The following is an 18,390-nucleotide window of genomic DNA, read 5'->3' as shown; positions in this document are numbered from 1 at the left end:
ACCTTTAATTAGAGTGTTATTACAGGGTTGTTATTAGGCAAAGTAGGCCGAAATAATCAGAATGTGTACTGTGGCATGATCCATTTGGTGGTACTAGCAACTTCATTTGAATTGAAGCAATGGTAGCCTAAATTGAAAATTGGAATTGTTGTTGGTTGATTTCTCATTTTGTATATGATTGTGACTTGAAAAAGGATGTGCCAAGTAAATGAGTGGGATATGTGTGGAGATTAGAAAAGCTTGGCTCATATTGGCCGACAATGCCGCATGGCGAAACTAGAGAGCCTCATTCATCTCCTACTCTCTTCCAAGTATTTTGTTTCCTTTTTCTTTTAGTAATTTTCTTTTCTTGAAACATGGTTCACTTTGGAGGATCTTTGTAATTTATTAATATCAGATCTGTAACTCTGAGTACCTTGGTGCTGGATGTTAAGGCACTGGTAAGTTAGCAAAGTAAAGCCATATATATAATAAAAGTTTATTTAAGGTTAAGATTACAAATTGTGTTGCATAAAAATGACTAGAATGCTATATATAGCAAATAATTGAGATTACTAAGAAATTTATTTAAGGTTATGATTACTAATGTTTGTTATACTTAATTAAGAATTAAAGTAATATATGTACTTAATGCACTTGAAATTTAATAAAATGGAATTATGAAAATCTAAGGCGGCACTCTCTCTTTCTCTAATTGTTTGAACCATTTTTTAACTTCAACTTATTGGTTACTTGAAAGCTAAGAAAATATTATAGTTTCTTACTATTTATAGGTATGAATCAAAGGAAAAGCTCTTGAAATACGCGAATGACCATCGATCAAGTCACTGAGAAACTGGTCCCTGGACCCGTCACAAGCTGAACCTAATTACAACTGATACTCAAGTGCTAATTAAGGGTATATCAATGAGTTTGCACAAGCTAAACCTAATTGTTTCATAGTTAATAAATATTATATTGGGCAATTCGGATCAACAGGTTGGACTTTGAAAACGAAGATATAATGAGGTATGAAAACATAACGTATTAAGAACCAGCCTTTGGTCTAGTGATAAAAGCACATGGTCTTTATATCAGATGTTATGGATTCGAAATCTGAATGGAGAAAATCATTTGTTGTAATAATAAAGGTATTAAATAGTTAGGCGGCTTAATCTCCAATCTTTACTCAAAAAAAAATACAAATTTAGACTCTTATTCATACTTCAAAAAATATAAATTTTGCATTATTTTTTTTCGATTTAAAGAAAAAATCCGCCAAATAATAGAGTCACGGCCAATCCATTCCCCTACCTTTCTTTAGATAGCTCCTGGAGTCTCCAGTCTTTTGCAAAGGTGTCTTCGCTAAATCCCCATGCCATAATCCGTGGTAGCCATGCTCTTAAACTCACTGCCTGTGACACCTCCCCATTCGTCAAGTGCCCGTTCTCCTCAATTCTCGGTTTCATCTTCTCTCCCCTTGAATTCTATTCTTCCTTTGCTTAAATCCACCAAAACTCTAGAAGAACTCAAGCCTCTCCATGCACTCGCTATCAAATCAGGCAAAATTCGCGACCCGCTTGTTTCAGCCGAGATATTACGATGCTCCGCATTGTCAGATGACCGTGACTTGACATACGCCCGCCTTGTGTTCGACCAAATGCCTGAACCAAACAACTTCTCTTGGAACATCCTCATTCGTGCCCTGGCAGAGAGGGAACATGACCAGTTTGAAGCCATTGGTGTATTCTCTGATATGCTTAACTGTGACTATGCTAGGCCTAACCAGCATACCTACCCGTCTGTGCTAAAGGCATGTGCAAGTGCAAGTGCAAATTTGATCGATACAGGGAAGGTTATTCATGGCCAAGTTGTCAAATTGTCTATGGTCTCTAACGGGTTTGTTCTGACCAATTTGGTAAGGATGTATTCTCTCTGTGGGGACATGAAAGGTGCTGAAATATTGGTTCAAAATAACACACTAGATACAAATAGCGAAGCTTCTGTGGTGGTGTCTAATGTTTTAATTGATGGATATTTTAGGCTTGGGATGGTCGACCGTGCCAGGCAAATATTTGATGAAATGCCGAATAAGAGCATTGTATCTTGGAATGGAATGATAGCTAGGTATGCACAAATTGGTCAATTCAAAAAAGCAGTCGAGGTCTTTAGGAATATGCAATTTCAAGGTATGAAACCCAATTATGTGAGTTTAGTTAGTGTTCTTCCTGCAATCTCACGGCTCGGTTTAATGGAACTTGGCAAATGGGTACATCTTTATGCACAGAAAAAGACAATGTCTTTTAATAATGTTCTTACCTCAGCCATAATAGACATGTACTCAAAATGTGGCAATATCGACAAGGCAATCGAAGTTTTTGAAGAGTTACCAGAGAAAAAATGCATAACTATATGGACTGCTTTGATTATGGGGCTGGCGATACATGGCCGTGCAAAAGATGCAGTCCGATATTTTGAAATGATGGAGAAATACGGAGTGGTTCCGACCGATGTGGCATTTATAGGGGTTCTAAATGCTTGTAGCCATGCAGGATTAGTCAATGAAGGGCGACTTCTATTTGATCGTATGGTCAATGTGTACAACATCAGGCCTCGGATAGAGCACTACACGTGCATGGTTGACATGCTTGGTCGAGCTGGTCTTGTTTCTGAGGCCGAAAAGGTTGTAAATTTGATGCCCATAGAACCTGATGATGTAATATTCAAATCTTTACTTTCCGCATGCAAACTCCATCGAGAAGTTGAGATAGCTACCCGTGTGGCAGATAGGCTTTTGCAGCTTGCCCCAACAGACGGTGGCTGTTATGTTCTCTTGTCCAATTTCTATGCCTCATTAGGTGACTGGGATGCGGTGGCTAGGGTTAGGCTAAAGATGAAAGAACTCGATATCAGAAAAGACCCTGGTTGTAGTTGGATCACTATAGATGGAAACATACATGAATTTTTGGTGGAAGACAAAACACATCCTCGGCAAAAAGAGATTTATCATATATTATCTGATATAGCAAGTCGGTTGAAGGACGAAGGATATGTTGCGGACACGTCGCAGGTGCTGATTAACATAGATGAGCATGAAGAGAAAGAGAACATGCTTTTGCACCACAGCGAGAAGATTGCGATTGCATTCGGGCTGATTAGCACCAAGGCGGGGACCACATTGCAGGTGGTGAAGAATCTACGGGTATGTGTTGATTGTCACTCTTCAATAAAGCTCATCTCTAAGTTGTATAATAGGAGAATTGTGTTGCGAGATAGGAATAGGTTTCACCACTTTGAAAATGGATCTTGTTCGTGTAATGATTACTGGTGATGCTCGTCTCTTGGCGATGGCGGTTTACGGAATTTTGAGGAAATTGACACATGATAGACGTTTAATAGTAAATATTAAACAAAATATTTTATTTTGCTAACCTTTAATTAATCTCTCGAATCTTTGCTTTGATTTAATTCCCTAATACGCGTCTAACATACGTTTATCTATCTTTTAAGATAATTATCATCGTAGCATGCTACCTTACACGTCAGGCCTTGGGATGTAGTGCCCCAAATTTAATTAAAACTTAAACATTACAGGTCTCTCTAGAAAGTTTGAAGTTAGCCGATCTAGTATAAATTGAAACAGGTCAGACGAGAATAAAACATAACCAGCTACAGAACACCAGACGTGAATTTGTGAAGGCTTATATCTAGTTTAACAAGAATAGTTATAAAAAATATATATATTGGTTATAAAAAAGAAAGAAAATAGGAGCCAGAACAACTCAAAATTTATTCATTATCAAGTTGGAGGGGTCCATATAAGCATAACTTGTTCGAATTTAAGCTACTATCAATCGTATTAATTCACCACATTTCACATTAACATAACAGAGTTTAGCTAACTGCAGGTCTCTAAAGTTCATCATCGCAAAAACATGTATACTCAGATGTTGAATCTAAGACAGAATTAGATAATTAATAAAAGGCTCAGCATGAGGGGCAAGCGATTTGATCCCATCTCGTGTCGCCAACTCATCGTCTTCATACTGATATGCTGGTGCACATGTGACACCAACAAAACAATAATGTAATTCAGGGTCTCTGCTTGGCATTTTTGATAGGGCACTTCCATCAGAGGCATAGGATGCCAGATCCAAGGTTGGGTATGCACCAAACCACACATTAGGTTGAACAGTATATTGGAACTGATGACCCACTTCAAGATCTGGCCCCACTACTGTAAACTTGACATTGCCGTTATCTTGCAATTCAAATACCTGAAATGAGCGAAGAAAAAATGAAGTATTATGAAGGGCTCAATACTAACTACCAGCACCAGTTCTCTTGTCCAATATCTATGCCTCATTAAATCCCTTGCTGTCTTAAACCATTTAAGCACCCATTTAGTAGGAATAGATTCGGATGGTGCGACTTAGATTGTCTAGAAACAAACATTAAATCCTGTAATCCATGGCCATTTTTTTATATACATAATTCATATTCAAAAAACTTAATGAGTTCTTTTTATTTGAGTAAAAAAGCTACAAGTGAGCAGGTGCTGTTACTGTGCTTCAAACCTTATCCAACATGCTTACCACTGTTAAATTTGTTCACCATAATTAGTACTAATGTCAATAAAGTTTATAATATGTATGATGCATTGAGATATCATTTTAATGCTAGTAAATTCCCTTCATTAGTGGATGAACTCAGTGTGAGCCGTTTTATGTGTTTTTCATATATTGTAAATTTGTAATTACATATAAAATAGAAACTTTGTAAATAAACTTTTGTTATCAATACAATTGTTGGCATTCCGCCAACCTTCAAAAAAAAAATTCCCTTCATTAGAGAGCAACTATTAGACTCCTCTTTTTGCTGTTTCTCTTAATTATATATATCTAGGCCTTGAACCCCAATATCCCCATATTCTCAAAAGCTAATGCCAGTGTAGGTTTTTCTCGATCTTATAAATTTTTCATCATTTGTTAATCCTGCGATCAGGAGCTAGCACAGGAGCTTTTATTTTAATTCTATCTTTTGTTACAATTTTAGCTATTATTTTAATTCATTTTGAATTATAACTGCAATATGATAAATTTCTCGATAGTAAGAGTCCCTTCTTTATCAATTTGGTAAATATAAACAGCCTAAGCAGCTAAATTGTGCTTAATTTTGGATGGGTCACAAGTTCCCAATAACCAAGCAACTACTAATATCTGAGGCTGTAGAACTGGATAGGAGATGAGCAAGTTTAGGGTGAGAAATTGATAATTTCTGTCCGAATAAACCGAAAGCGACTCATTAATTTGATTTGTATCCATTTTCATATTTAGGTCTGTCGGATGCACTCCCCTCTCCAACTAACCAACCGCTTAAACAGGTCTAATAATCACTTTTTACAACATTGGGCCATATGCCTATCATCATGAAAAAATTATGAAGTATGCAAAGGCTTAACTAGAAAACTTTATGAGGTTGAACTAGAAATTTTACAATAGAAGTTAATTCACAAAAGATGTGAACCATAATTTGGCACAATTTCTGGTAACTGGTCTTCACATGTAAAGAGTACCAAATAATTTGGCAGATCCATTCTTAGCTAATAGCAAAACAGTGTGTTTTTTTAATTCCCAATTTTGAATCTGTTCGCATTATTTCCCCTTTTTCATTTTTTTCTCTCTTTATTTTACCACAATTTCCATTGACATGTAAAATTTGCAAGAACGAAGAAGCAAACAAACCGTGAGGGGTTCGCCACCATAGTAGTGCCAGGTCTCCGCACAGGGGATACGGTGGAGGTGAGCAATCCCTCCTGTTGGCAGCAAGAAATAAATCGCACTGCTCACGGCACGATCCACCTTGTCTATAAAAAAAAAAATTCTCAGTACCAACAGAAGCCGATCAAAGAAATAGAAAACTAGGACAAGGGGGAGAGCTTACAGCGGAGAGGGAGCTGAGATTTAGAGAGGCAAACTGAGGGGTCTCTAAATGTCTCGGCGTAGAAACCCCCGTGTGGATGCTCCTTCAGGTCTAATGTCGCTACTATCTCCGAAGCCTTCTTTGATGAATCCATCTTGTAAAGGTGGAGATTCACTGTCACTGTACTCAGACTCAGAGAGAGGAACAAGAAAAACAAAAAAAAGAAGAGGAGGGTTTGGAGAAAGGTCCGTGGCCCCGAGTGCGCGTTTGGAAAAGGAATGGGCTGTCTCGAAAATTTTGGACAAATTTTATTTTATTTGGATGGTGGAGTTCAATTGATCGGAACCCTTGGATGGTGGAGTTCAATTGATTTCAATTCAATGGTATTCAATAGAAATGATTTTCAATTGAATTTTGTTGATCGGAATAAAAATAAAAAAAAGAATTGAATTCATTTCTAATTTTTGATTGGAAAGTCTAATATGATAGAAAGAAGGGAAAATTTCCTCCATGCCACTCCAAAACTTGAAAAATATCAAATTGCCACCCCAAAACTCAAAATTTCTTATTTGCCACTCTAAAATCATCAAATTTACCAAATTGTCACATTTATATATTTAATATACATATTTGATTAAGTTTATTCTGAAAAACATTGTATTAAAAACGTATTTTGATATTTCCAATTTTATCCCTCAATTCAACATACTACAAACCAAATTAACCCCTCTCTTCGTCTCCTCTCCTCTCCTCTCCTCTCCTTTCCAATCTTTCTTCCACGGGGCCTCTGCCTTCCCGTTTGCTTCGAGAAGCGTCTCTTCAAGCACCTCGTGTCGCTCCTCTCCACCTTTTCTGTCTTTGCCGCTGCATCTCCGCCTCTTCAAGCAACAATTTAAAGTCAGCAACATTTAACCAGTTCTTGCTCCACCAGCACTGCTCTTCGCCGAACCTGCTGCCTCTAGAGCCATAGAGGCATAGAGCTCTCTTTTGTATATTTTGATAGATATAGGCATATATAGAGCTCTTTTTTTGTGTATTTTGATAGATAGAAGCATAAAGCACTCTTTTTTTGTATACAACTTTCAATACTATCTTTCGATTATCATTGTTTTTTATGTGATAATTAATACTAAATTGAGGCTTTCTGTCTTACTGTCTTAATCCATTGACATCTAGGCTTGATCAAAGCTAAAGTCTGATAAAAAAAAAACAGTAAATCATGATTTTGTATGTAACAACAAGCTTACATGGCAAAGAAATGAAATTAAGCAACTTTTAAGGCTCCTTGCATAAAACCATGAAAATATGCAAGAAGAATCATTAAAATCAAGCTTAATACACTTGCTGGTAAAGAAAAATGTAGAAGGAAGGATTCTGGTACTAATCTCAGTGCTCAATCACTAGCACAGTCATACTGGCATGATGTGCAGTGCATTGATTGCATGGGATCAGTAGTTGAGCCTTTGCAAACCTCTGTTGTCATAAAAAAATGCTCAAAATGCCCTTCTGCTGAAAACTGGCAAATCAGAGGGTAAAAACTCTGATTCTGTCAAAATAAATATGACAGGCAGATAGAGGACTTCATTCCATACTGTTTAGGCCCAAATTTTGATCAAAAAGGATTTTTCTACTATTTTTAATGAATTTTTGAAGTTCAAATTTTCAAATATCTGAATTTTTTTTTTTATTTCTGTTGCTGGTACACTGGAAAAATGGTACTAAACCCCTTACCCACGCGACGTAGGAAGACCAGAAAAATATGAAATAAAACACACAAGTAATATGGACTAATATGGACATTTTCATGAAAAGAAATCCAAATTTCATGTAGCCAATTGCTCAGAATAAATTCATAAGTAAATGACTGAGAAAAGGACTGCTGATGCCCTTTTGTCACTAAATAAGGCGTTAAAAATATAAATAAAATTCCTAAAAATGTGAAATTTGTCCCAGTGCCTAACATGGCTAAGAAAGTAATTATATAATAAAAATACATGATCATATTCAAAAATTAGGATTTAAGGATCAAATCATGAACTGTCAGCATATGAACTATGCAATAAAAATTGCTAAAGTCTCTTACTTGAACTGTCAGCATATGAACTATTCAATAAAGAGAAATGTACATATGTACTCCAGAACCAATATGGATGATCATTACTACATAATAAATCATTCTCTGTGTTTTAATTTGACAAAATCGAAGTTTCACATGAAGAAAATGATGTTTTAATCGAGTTCCTGTCATCAAGTAGAGTGTGATAGTGAAGATTGCATCCAAAACCATGAAAAAAATCAGTCAAATTGTGAGGAAAAAACTCGGTACCGATATCAACATGGTTCAAACCAAAACTGGCTAGCAATCTTAAAACCCCTTCATATTTCTATAGCTTAGAGAAGAGACAACAGGGAACAAAATGAAATTAAGAGAGCGATGAGAGAAATTAAAAGAGGCGAAGGGAAGGGTATGAAGTGCGTCAGTGGAGGCGAAGGGATGAAGTGCGTCAGTGGAGGCGAAGGGATGAATTTCTAATTTTATCTGTGTTCTTGAAGGGTAAAATGGGAAATATGAAAATACGTTTTTTATACAACACTTTTCAGAATTATTTTAATCAAATAAGTATATTAGATGTATAAATGTGGCAATTTGGTAAATTTGATGATTTTAGAGTGGCAAATAAGAAATTTTGAGTTTTGGAGTGGCAATTTGGTATTTTCCAAGTTTTGGAGTGGCAGGGAGGAAATTTTCCCTAGAAAGAAATGATTTCATTTAAATGAAAATGACACCTTTATCCTTATTCTTGCCTCAATGTTCCCTTTGTTGAAATATTTTTTAAGTTCAATTAAATATAATCATAAAGTTCTTATTCCATCTAATAATATTCAAATCATTCCTTTTTTTTTTCAATTTTTTTTGACATGGATCAATTGTCCACGACTCTGACACAAAATGTGCCTTAGTTTTTTTTTTTTTTTAAATCACACAAAAGAAACGAAAAAAGACAGAACAGCAAACTACCTAGAATTAAAGTTATATTGTCATAAAGTACAAAATAAAAAATAAAGAAACTGCAAGCAAATTATTTCAAATTAAAGTCACTCAATTTTTAAAAAAATGAAGACTTCTACCCACCCGCCATGTTCCATTTGCAAAAGAAAAAGTTTGGAAAACTCATCTATAACTTTTCTTTTTCTTTTGACATCTCCTTCTCATGTTAGCAGTAAATGCGAAGTTCCCCTTTTTCATCATTTTGAGCTGGATTTTGTACCAGTAAAAGAGAAGACAGCTCTATATGATAGGCCATAAGAGATGCTGTGCTGAATTTGGAGGGGATGACCATTTAGTCTTTCTGCTTCTTAAAATCAGGCATACATCAATATGTACCAGAAATTACAGGAGCTACATTACAATACTGCTAGAAAAATTGATTAATACATGAAATTGTTAGTAAGTCTTTTATTTCCAGAGTAATTCACTTCAATAAGCCAAAGTTAGATCTTCCATTTGAGAGAGTAAGAATTGAGCAAATAAGAAGAGGTAATCTTACTTGGAACTGCATCAGAATTGCACAGCTGCTTAGAAGGATCTCACATGAGCTCGTGTTCTAAACTGTAAATTAAGAAGAGTTGGGGAGCTCCTTTGCAAACTTAATTTTTCTATGTGACAGCTTCCTTTCACATTTACTAGTAATAGAGGAGCAAACTACAATCTAAAAAATTGAATAATGGAGGAGCAAACTATAGCAAGCACAAACTACAAATCATTGTCAAACTGAAATAAATAAAAATATAGTGCCATCAAAAGTACCAAGGAGCATGCATTATCAAATTGATTCATACATAATACCAGTAAAACAACAAAATAACAATAATATTTCTAGTCATCACACATGCAACTAATGACTTGCAGAAATATAATCCCGCCACATCATCATAGCAATAGAATCTCTAATCCTTTCACCACGCCTATGCTCATCATTTCTAGAGGTAGTTGACGGTGTCTCATTTTCAACTTCACTACGCATAAGCTCATTGTCTTCTTCAGAAATTAGTTCTTCGTCAGGATCAACACCCATTAGAAAATTATGAATAATGCAACAAGCAATAACCAAGTCAGCCATGGTCTCCTCATCATAATGTGGCTCAGTTCCACTAGCTATAATCGGAAATCGTTTCTTCAGAACACCAATACATCTTTCTACTGCATTTCGTAAGGAGGAGTGTCTAAGATTGAACAGTTCCCTTGAATTTTGTGGAGCATGATTTGTGTACTCTTTCAGATGATATCTTGTACCACGGTAAGGAGTAATAAAAGAGGACGTTAACATATATCCAGCATCAGCTAGATAGTATCTACTTGCACACAAGGAAAAAACAGAAAAGTGATATTTAGATACTCTTATGCTAAGTAACTATGTCAAGCTGAAATTTATTATTACAAAAATCATTACCTCGAGGTATCATTAATCTGTCTACTCGATTTAAGGCATCCTCAAGTATCCTTGAGTCATGTGTTGAACCCTCCCAGCCCGCTAAAACATATGTAAATTTTAAATCAAAAGTATACGCTACTAAAACGTTTTGTGTAGGAAACTGCTTTCTACTTCTATATATCCTTGCATCATCACCTCCAACTTTTACATGCATATGAGTTCCATCAATTGCTCCAACGCATTTCTGAAAAGCATATATATGCACATATAACCTTTTTTTTGACAAAAGTGGGTAGCCCCCACCTGTTTCATATAGAAACCAAATATCAGTTTATACAAAAGGTAGTGGAAATCATATTCCAAAGTGCAAAAGCTAACAGACTTGTTTTTAAACCAACATATTAAACGCAACAAAGACAATACTAAAAGATTGAATTAAGTCCAAATGAGTAGAGCTAGGAAACAGTAGAGGAGGAAGTGAAGTCCATAAGGGATTCTTCAGAAGAGACAGAAGCATGGATGGGTGAGAAATGGTCAGATTCAGAATTAACTCTCTCAATCAGGTAGTTAGATAGGTCCATTCCTTCTGATCCAAGTTCTGTTTCCTCTGAATCTTGTGTTTCCTCCCCTTGGGTATCTAGTACCAGTGGTAGCGGTATAGTACCTACCTGAGTTAATGGATAAACATCAAAGGGCAAAATTAGAGTTAATTTAAAGAATATTTCATCAATTTTGACTTTACACCAATATGAGGAAAGAGATATAATAGTTGAACCTGTACTGGCCAAAGATGGGATATTAGTGTTCTCAAAGCACAATTTATTTCTAACTAACCATATTGTCCATTGATTATCTCTCAACCAACCAGTGCCTCGAAGAATAAAACACAACCTCTGAAAAGCATGCAGTCTCATGCGTATGATATCACGTGAGTCTTCAAGGTTGTTTATGTCTTTCATCAACTGATCACATTTTGTTTTCCGTTCAAAATTAGACTCAACTTTGGCTTCTAAAATCTGATCCTTGTAATACTCAACAAGAATCAAAATATTCAAATATGCGACATATGCTGTGAAAGCCGCTATAAGAATAGTTTTATCTTCAAAATCATTCATCTTTTTTTTCCTAAAATTAGAACAATCATACATGGTAACATTGATTAAGTGGTACTTTCTTAAATATAACTAATTTAACTACGGACTTATCAGCAAATTATTAACAACTAGATAGAAACAAGAAAAAAAATATTAAAGCAGATCGGAAAGGGAATGGGGTTATTTTGTTTGGCAATGGAGGTAATCAATATAGTAAAATAACCCCATTTAGTGACACACTGAAATTTTTAATAAAAGTATAATTTTTAATAAAATCTCACCTAAATTATTGAAATTTTCTTCAATAGAAGCTTGCCTCTTGGTATCCTAATCAATTGGAATCAATGAAGCCACTGCATATGCTGGAACTTGACTCCAACTGGAATCAATGAATCACCCAAACTTTGGCTTCAACTTTTGGTATTGCTAATCAATCTGATTTCTACAAAGCGAAGAGATACTAGGGCTCGCTGGAACTTGACTCCTCTTTGCTTCATAGAGTTGCAGAGACCATGGATTGGAAGCAGAATATAAAGAGGAAGAGGAAGGGTATCGCTGGAAATAAAATATCGCCAAAATTTTGGCAAATGAACTCCTGCCGAATCTCTGGGAAAATTTTTGGCGGAAAATTTCCCTCCAATTCGCGTTAAAAGAAATCATTTCTCGTCGCTCAGAGTTTTCCGATCTGAAAATTTTGAAATACGTCAATTCTATTTCTCATTTAATGAGAAAGTTGTGGTTCCGATCACAGGGTTAAAGTTGAGCTTAAACCGTTTGTTCAAAATTTGTGTGAATTATTTAGAACTTCATACATTTAAGGGATAATTATTTTTTTATCTATAAAATTTCTAAAAATTCAACTTCCTTATCAAAACTTAAAAATTACTTATGTTTCCACTAATAACAAATATCTTTTCTCAATTGTTCTTTTTTAAATCCAATTTTAAACACTTTTTTATTAATTACAATAGCCTAGTTTTAAAACTTTTAAACTGCTTACCCAGTTTTTCTATTTATAGAAATCATGTAGCTAAACTCATACATTAGCATTCAACCTTTAATTGATTAATTGATTATAATGTAAAAGAATATTGATTGTAATTGGACTGTAAGAATGTGTTTGTTTAAGGTATAATTGTTTTGTAATTAAGTTTTGATTTGGTCTCATTAATGATTACTACATAGTTTTGTTTAAGGCTTTATGTGACATTTGCTGTTTCGATAATTTGAGGTAGAAGAGGAGAGATTGGGTCGAGACTCGAGTGGACATTTTGAAAATTTTTACGGAAAATCTTTCCTATGCTTTTCCATCATTCACTATTGCACTCAACACTCAACTCAAGACTGCTTTATTTTTCATAGAACGATTAGTTATGGAATAATACAAATTAATTTTTGATTTGGTTCAATGTAATATCATATAGTTTTCGGTTTTTTATTCGCTAATTTTGGAGTCCATAACTCCATATCCGTTGTTATTAATCACATGAAAAACAAAAATTCTTCTTTTTCTATATGAATCGTTTTATTTGACGCACACTGTGTCAAATTAAGCCGTTTGATACTATTCACAAGTTTTTTTAGGTGATCTAGTATGTCCGTTACAGATTAAACAAATCAAACATGAAAAGCAGAATGACATAACAAGGGAAAAAAAATTATGTTCCAGATATTTTGGATGGTGTCTGAATAACAGAATATGACTGAAAAATCAAGAGTAAAATATCATATAATATAGAATCCATTCTGTATAAGATTAAGGAACCGAAAAATCTCCGTATATACAAGCCAAAAGGCTCAAAACTACATCTCGGAGAAGAAAAGGAAAAAAAAAAACTAGAATACAATTTGTAACCCGTAAGAAAAACTACTCAGCTTTGTGTATATCAAGTACTAGTAAATTTAGAAAGAAAAAGACAAAACTCTACTATCCTAGTAAATTGAGAAATTTTACACAAACACTTTACAAGATTCAAATATCATAATCAATATCCAACGTAACATTCTCCGTTGCTGCTTTCTTAATCAATGTCCCATCCATGCCAAACATATCTAAATTGTCGCACGGTTTCGGGAAAATATCCCCAATCACACGTCCCTCCAGAAACGAGCACTGAAAAATATGCTTCTTCTTGTAACTCAACCCCACTGCAAAATCCCTAAATTCCACATTCCTAATTGGTATATGCTCACTTCCATGAATCCTAACCGGGACGCGCACGCCCCAACCCCTGATACCAACAAACGAGATGTCGCTGACAACGGGAAATGCTTGTCGATCCCAGTTATCATCAGCATGTTCATTGTAGTCGGTTTTCACGATCACACCGACACGGCAATTGTCAAAGGTCAAGTTGTGATAAGTGAGGTTGCGGATGAAACCACCACGACCAGGAGAGGTTTTAATTCGGATGGCTCGTCGAGATTCCCAGATGCGTGCATTTTCAACTGTGATATTTGCTACACCTCCGGACATCTCACTGCCAATTGAAATACCAGCACTGTAGAAAGCGAAGATCTTTGTTAGATATAATCTTATGCTAATATAAGAAAAAGGAAAAAAGAACCAAAAATATTTTGAAGTGTGCTTGACCTTATCATAGATCGAATGGTGACATTGCGAATCAAAATATTGGTTGAAGGACGGCCATATGCAATTCCATACTGATCCCAACCGCTCTTTATTGCAATTCCATCATCACCAACAGATATGTAACAATTCTCAATCAACATATTCTCACATGAATCTGGATCAATAAGAACGAACAATTTAAATAACAAATTTATGCATTCAAGTTATAACTCTCAATATTTTCCGTCAAACATTAATTATGCATGTCAATATTTAACATTACAAGGGTATGTTTACGTAAAATGCATCAAAATGCTAAAACCCAGAAAAACAAGTGAGGCTTGGAAAAGGCACAGGTGCACGGAATAGAAGATAAACTATTTGAAGTTTTCATTACCTGGATCTATGCCATCAGTATTTGGAGCGCCAACTAGTGGGGCAATGATGGTAGCATTTGAAACTGTTATGTTCTTGCAATCATAGGGATGAAATGTCCAAAAGGGAGAGTCAAGAAGGGTAATATTGGAAATTATTATATCCTTGGACCACATCAGCTGCACAAGTGGTGGCCTTGTAAAATTAAGAGCCCTTCTCTTGTATTTTGTCCACCAATTTTGCCCTTGCCCATTTATGGTACCGTTATGTCCTGATAAAAATAAATAAAAATCATGCATATGTTTAGCAATTGATCAAAAGGAATACATTACAATCTAATATTGGGCATATATATTTTCTAACGAAGAACGAATGCTTTTAAATGTCACTGTGCTGAATAAAGATTTCATATTATGATTTTCAGTTGGTTGTTTCAGCAATACAAATATAAAGTTAAGATTAAAAAAAAAACCCACCGTGACATGCTAAAAAGATGGATGGAAATAAATTTCTTCCTTATTTTTTTTTTTTTGCCAAATAGCCCGTGACTCTGGATATAAAGAAATTACTAACCCGTTATAACAACATCTTTCAGATTTTGACCATGAATGAAGCTGCCATAGCGGGGCCCTTTTTCTTCCCTTCCATAGCCATACGAAGGCAATGCCGGCAGCAACGGCCACAAATTCTCATCCTGCAAAACAACAAGCATCAATTCACTGTTTCACACCACCAAACCACACATTAAAAAAAAAATTATAGGTGATAAAGCCTATCAACCAACTTGAGGCCCCACCAAGGATGGTTGATGTAGTGAGTACTCTGGGCTCAACAGCAAGACTTACCAAACAAATATACGTTTAACAATCGAAGAAAAACTAGCAAATCCTGAAGTCATGTAGGTGAGAAAAGAGGCAATTGACTGGTCAAACTAGGCTGAGTTTAAGGACCACAAAATTTGGAATAAATTAGAGAATTGTTAATTAAAGGAGCTGATCAATATACGAACTTCAAAAACAATTTACAAATTAGTTCGAACAATCATATTACCCTATAAAAGATGTAGTTTAATGATACCCAAATACAGTATTTGCAAAAGATAGGCAGCGCTTAACTCTGCAACAAATACCCACCAATTACTGTTGTTTCAGACAAAAAGAAACACAACAACTGTAACAAATGTTAACAAAATAAACACTAGATTGTCCTAAACATTTTCATCTTAACTGAAGAAATTGCTCAATAAACATTGCACCCAAACTTCGAAGACAGCTTAAGCATCCTCTTTGGGCACTTTAACTCTTTGATTTAATTTAGTTTGTGTGTGTACACAACCGGTCAACACTTATCACACAAGCTTAAAGGTTCAGTGTATATCAGGAAAATAAAAAATATATGTGAAGGTATAAAAATTATGGAGTGTTACATGCCAATATAAAAAAATGTCAAATGCATTTTCGGCTTTTCGCAACAAGCCTTACTCAAAAGCTAAAATCTTGGCACAGTAAAAAACAAGTATGCATATCCAATCATACCTCAGCAGCAAGAATAACAGCGCCTTCAGCTAGAAACAGTGTCATGTGACTGGTCAAATTAAATGGCGCTGTAATCCAAGTTCCAGGTGGCACATTGAGCTGACCCTCTCCCCTCGCTTTTATCGCCTGTACCGCTCTTTCGAACGCGCCGGTATTGACGATGCGACTATCCTCAACCGCGCCAAAATCAATCAGATTGTACACATTTTGCCTCAATCTCGGTATCGACCGGTACGTTCTAGAAGTCGACCGAAAGATAGAGATGGATCGGACTGAGGCACTCTGCCAGACAAATACAGAGGCGAAGCAGATTGCCCAGACAGCAGTGAGGAGAGTAGGAAGCCACCGCTTTGAAGTGGACCCGTGCGGGTGGGATCGACCATTGGTTAAGAATGTGTCAGCCATTGTGGGATTCGAGTGAGGTAGGGTTAGAAGAGATCTAGGGGTTTCGCCATTGATGGAGGTTTTGCTTTAAAAGATAAACGGGTGAATAAAGGGTGAAGAAAAAAAAATAAGAGGAGAGGTTGGTCGGGTTAAGGTGGTGGATCCGTATTCTCCCAGGTACCTGACTCAACACAATTGAAATGGACAGTCCAGATTTAGTTTCATCCAGTGGGTGTTCGGGATGACGTTAAAGGGCAGTACTATTTTTCTTTGAGATTCGTGTCAAGTTAAAAATTCCAATTTTAAGCCATCCGATTCAATTGTACTCAGTCACTTAACCTGAGAGGGGATGTGAATTCCGGGTTAAGTATGTCGGTAGTTCGATTTTTGATGTGACGTGGCAAGAAGAAGAGCGAAGGAATTGACGCAATTGCCCCTGTGTGGTGGCCTTTCGCGCTTTGACGGTACTCGACTAGAAATTGACTAGATCTTATGTGTGCTTTCACGCGTACAAATATCTGAGGCGGTTTGATTATGGCTCGTTCTTATGGCCTGCAAGGAGCACTGCTACACAGAAGAATATACAGAGAACGGTTCGCAGGTTTGGCGGATAGTGTTAATTGCAAATTATATTGGTAGGAAGGTAAGGATATAGATCAACTATCAATTGGTTGAAATTAATTGCTCTAGGTCTTGAATTTTTTTAATAAATCATAATTAAAAAAGAAATATTTTAATGAAACCCAACATGATTATTATTTTTTAAAATTATAAGAATTGAAATATCATTTTCGTTTAATTTTTTTTTGGACCGAAATGGTAATTCGGTCCGAGATATTTTTATATTTTTTTAACGTATTTTTTTCTTAAAATCTGTGAAAATCACTCTGACCGAATTGTCATTTCGGTCTTAAACAAAAGAAAGGAGAACTGAAATGACATCTTGGTTCTTATGTTTTTTTTAGAAAACAAAACAATCAAGTTGGTTTGGTAAAATCTATTTTTTTATTTATAGTTTCTAAAAAAAAATTCCTTGGTATTGGTATCGGTACGGATTTTCAGTGGCGTCTTTTATGTGCAGGATTATTTATTTGTATTATTCAAGTTACAATCTTTCAAGTTTCAAGCAGTGTTGTAAATAATGGTATGCGATTGTCGGACAAACAGTATATTGCCAATTAATTAATTAAAATAATCCGGAATAATCGGTTGATTAGTCGAAAAAATTCATAACAGTTTGATCACCACCAACAACTAATCGGACGATTAATCAGCCTAAACGGACGTTTTTTACAACATGGTTTCAAGGATATAGATCAACTATCAAATGGTGAGTACTTTTTAGCTTTCTGTGACAGCTGTGTAATGAATAATAAGAGCATGACCGGGGCTGCGGAGATGTGTTTGCTCCTGATGTGTGGTTGACTGATGGTAATGTAATGTTTCGTGTTATAAATTTATAATCATTCGCAATAGCATGGCCGCAATGAATTGGATTTGTTCAATTGTCTATTAATTCAGCTGTAGCATCATTTAATAAGCGTTTAGTCTGAACCGATGTTAGATACTGTTGCTGTTAAATAATGCGATGTCTTGGATGGGTTCAACGCAACTGACTCCATTCACAAATCACAAGTATAGTTGCATACGCATGACTGGCTCCTTTCACAAATCACAAGTATTCTTTCTTTTTGGACTTATTCTTAATAATTGCTAAGATTTATGTCGGTGTCCGGATGGAAGGTCTTAGTCTTTTTAGATTTATTCAAATATGCTCATTTTCTTAACAAAAGGAGCATTCTCTTATTCTTTAATTTGAATCGTTTAAAATCGATTATACGGCTTTAATTACATCTGATTCGTTTTAATATACTATATTGATATAAAAGAAAAAAGTAATTGAAGCCGTGTTATCGATTTTGAATCCTCTTAGCCAGGCTTTAGCCTCCTTAGCTGTTTAAGTTAGCCGAACAAGTGTACTTTAGATAGGCTTAGAGCACATTTATTATGCTTCTTTAGAGCAAATTCTTAAACTGATAAAAACTGAGACTTACGGCACAGTACTTCCTTAGAGCTCCTCTTTAGTACCTTTATAC

General features: G+C 35.5%; 4 protein-coding genes across 4 annotated transcripts; 1 reads left to right on the top strand and 3 right to left on the bottom strand.

Moving 5' to 3' along the window:
- The first annotated feature begins 1,245 nt into the window (after positions 1-1,245).
- LPA66 (Pentatricopeptide repeat (PPR) superfamily protein) lies at positions 1,246-3,415 on the top strand. The gene has a single exon (XM_078301547.1). The coding sequence runs from the start codon at positions 1,376-1,378 to the stop codon at positions 3,308-3,310; it is 1,935 nt and encodes a 644-aa protein (XP_078157673.1). The 5' UTR covers positions 1,246-1,375; the 3' UTR covers positions 3,311-3,415.
- A 343-nt stretch (positions 3,416-3,758) lies between these two features.
- LOC144553478 (uncharacterized) lies at positions 3,759-6,172 on the bottom strand. The gene is made up of 3 exons (XM_078301654.1): positions 5,923-6,172; positions 5,724-5,845; positions 3,759-4,256 (listed from the first exon to the last, which is right to left on the bottom strand). The coding sequence occupies exons 1-3, from the start codon at positions 6,053-6,055 to the stop codon at positions 3,936-3,938; spliced, it is 576 nt and encodes a 191-aa protein (XP_078157780.1). The 5' UTR covers positions 6,056-6,172; the 3' UTR covers positions 3,759-3,935.
- A 3,585-nt stretch (positions 6,173-9,757) lies between these two features.
- LOC144553254 (uncharacterized) lies at positions 9,758-11,449 on the bottom strand. Its single transcript, XM_078301349.1, has 4 exons — positions 11,200-11,449; positions 10,799-10,998; positions 10,349-10,665; positions 9,758-10,254 (listed from the first exon to the last, which is right to left on the bottom strand). The coding sequence occupies exons 1-4, from the start codon at positions 11,447-11,449 to the stop codon at positions 9,798-9,800; spliced, it is 1,224 nt and encodes a 407-aa protein (XP_078157475.1). The 3' UTR covers positions 9,758-9,797.
- A 1,738-nt stretch (positions 11,450-13,187) lies between these two features.
- LOC144553401 (putative polygalacturonase) lies at positions 13,188-16,448 on the bottom strand. The gene is made up of 5 exons (XM_078301546.1): positions 15,911-16,448; positions 14,949-15,069; positions 14,398-14,646; positions 14,022-14,175; positions 13,188-13,929 (listed from the first exon to the last, which is right to left on the bottom strand). The coding sequence occupies exons 1-5, from the start codon at positions 16,313-16,315 to the stop codon at positions 13,401-13,403; spliced, it is 1,458 nt and encodes a 485-aa protein (XP_078157672.1). The 5' UTR covers positions 16,316-16,448; the 3' UTR covers positions 13,188-13,400.
- Positions 16,449-18,390: the final 1,942 nt, after the last annotated feature.

This window comes from Carex rostrata, chromosome 4 (genome assembly GCF_964058835.1).
Source record: "Carex rostrata chromosome 4, lpCarRost1.2, whole genome shotgun sequence".
Taxonomy (NCBI): domain Eukaryota; kingdom Viridiplantae; phylum Streptophyta; class Magnoliopsida; order Poales; family Cyperaceae; genus Carex; species Carex rostrata.
The sequence above is the reverse complement of the archived record's forward strand: the minus strand, read 5'-3'. Positions and strand labels throughout refer to the sequence as shown.

Coding starts and splice junctions, on each gene's coding strand:
- LOC144553401 (XM_078301546.1), bottom strand. CDS start 16,315: ATGGCTGACACATTCTTAACCAATGGTCGATCCCACCCGCACGGGTCC. Junction 14,647..14,948: donor GAAAGATGTTGTTATAACGG/GTTAGTAATTTC, acceptor TATTTTTATCAG/GACATAACGGTACCATAAAT. Junction 14,176..14,397: donor TACTGATGGCATAGATCCAG/GTAATGAAAACT, acceptor TTATTGATCCAG/ATTCATGTGAGAATATGTTG.
- LOC144553254 (XM_078301349.1), bottom strand. CDS start 11,449: ATGAATGATTTTGAAGATAAAACTATTCTTATAGCGGCTTTCACAGCA. Junction 10,666..10,798: donor ACTTCACTTCCTCCTCTACT/GTTTCCTAGCTC, acceptor CCTTTTGTATAA/ACTGATATTTGGTTTCTATA. Junction 10,255..10,348: donor TTAATGATACCTCGAGGTAA/TGATTTTTGTAA, acceptor GTGTGCAAGTAG/ATACTATCTAGCTGATGCTG.
- LOC144553478 (XM_078301654.1), bottom strand. CDS start 6,055: ATGGATTCATCAAAGAAGGCTTCGGAGATAGTAGCGACATTAGACCTG. Junction 5,846..5,922: donor ATCTCAGCTCCCTCTCCGCT/GTAAGCTCTCCC, acceptor TTTTTTTTATAG/ACAAGGTGGATCGTGCCGTG. Junction 4,257..5,723: donor ATGGTGGCGAACCCCTCACG/GTTTGTTTGCTT, acceptor CGCTCATTTCAG/GTATTTGAATTGCAAGATAA.
- LPA66 (XM_078301547.1), top strand. CDS start 1,376: ATGCTCTTAAACTCACTGCCTGTGACACCTCCCCATTCGTCAAGTGCC.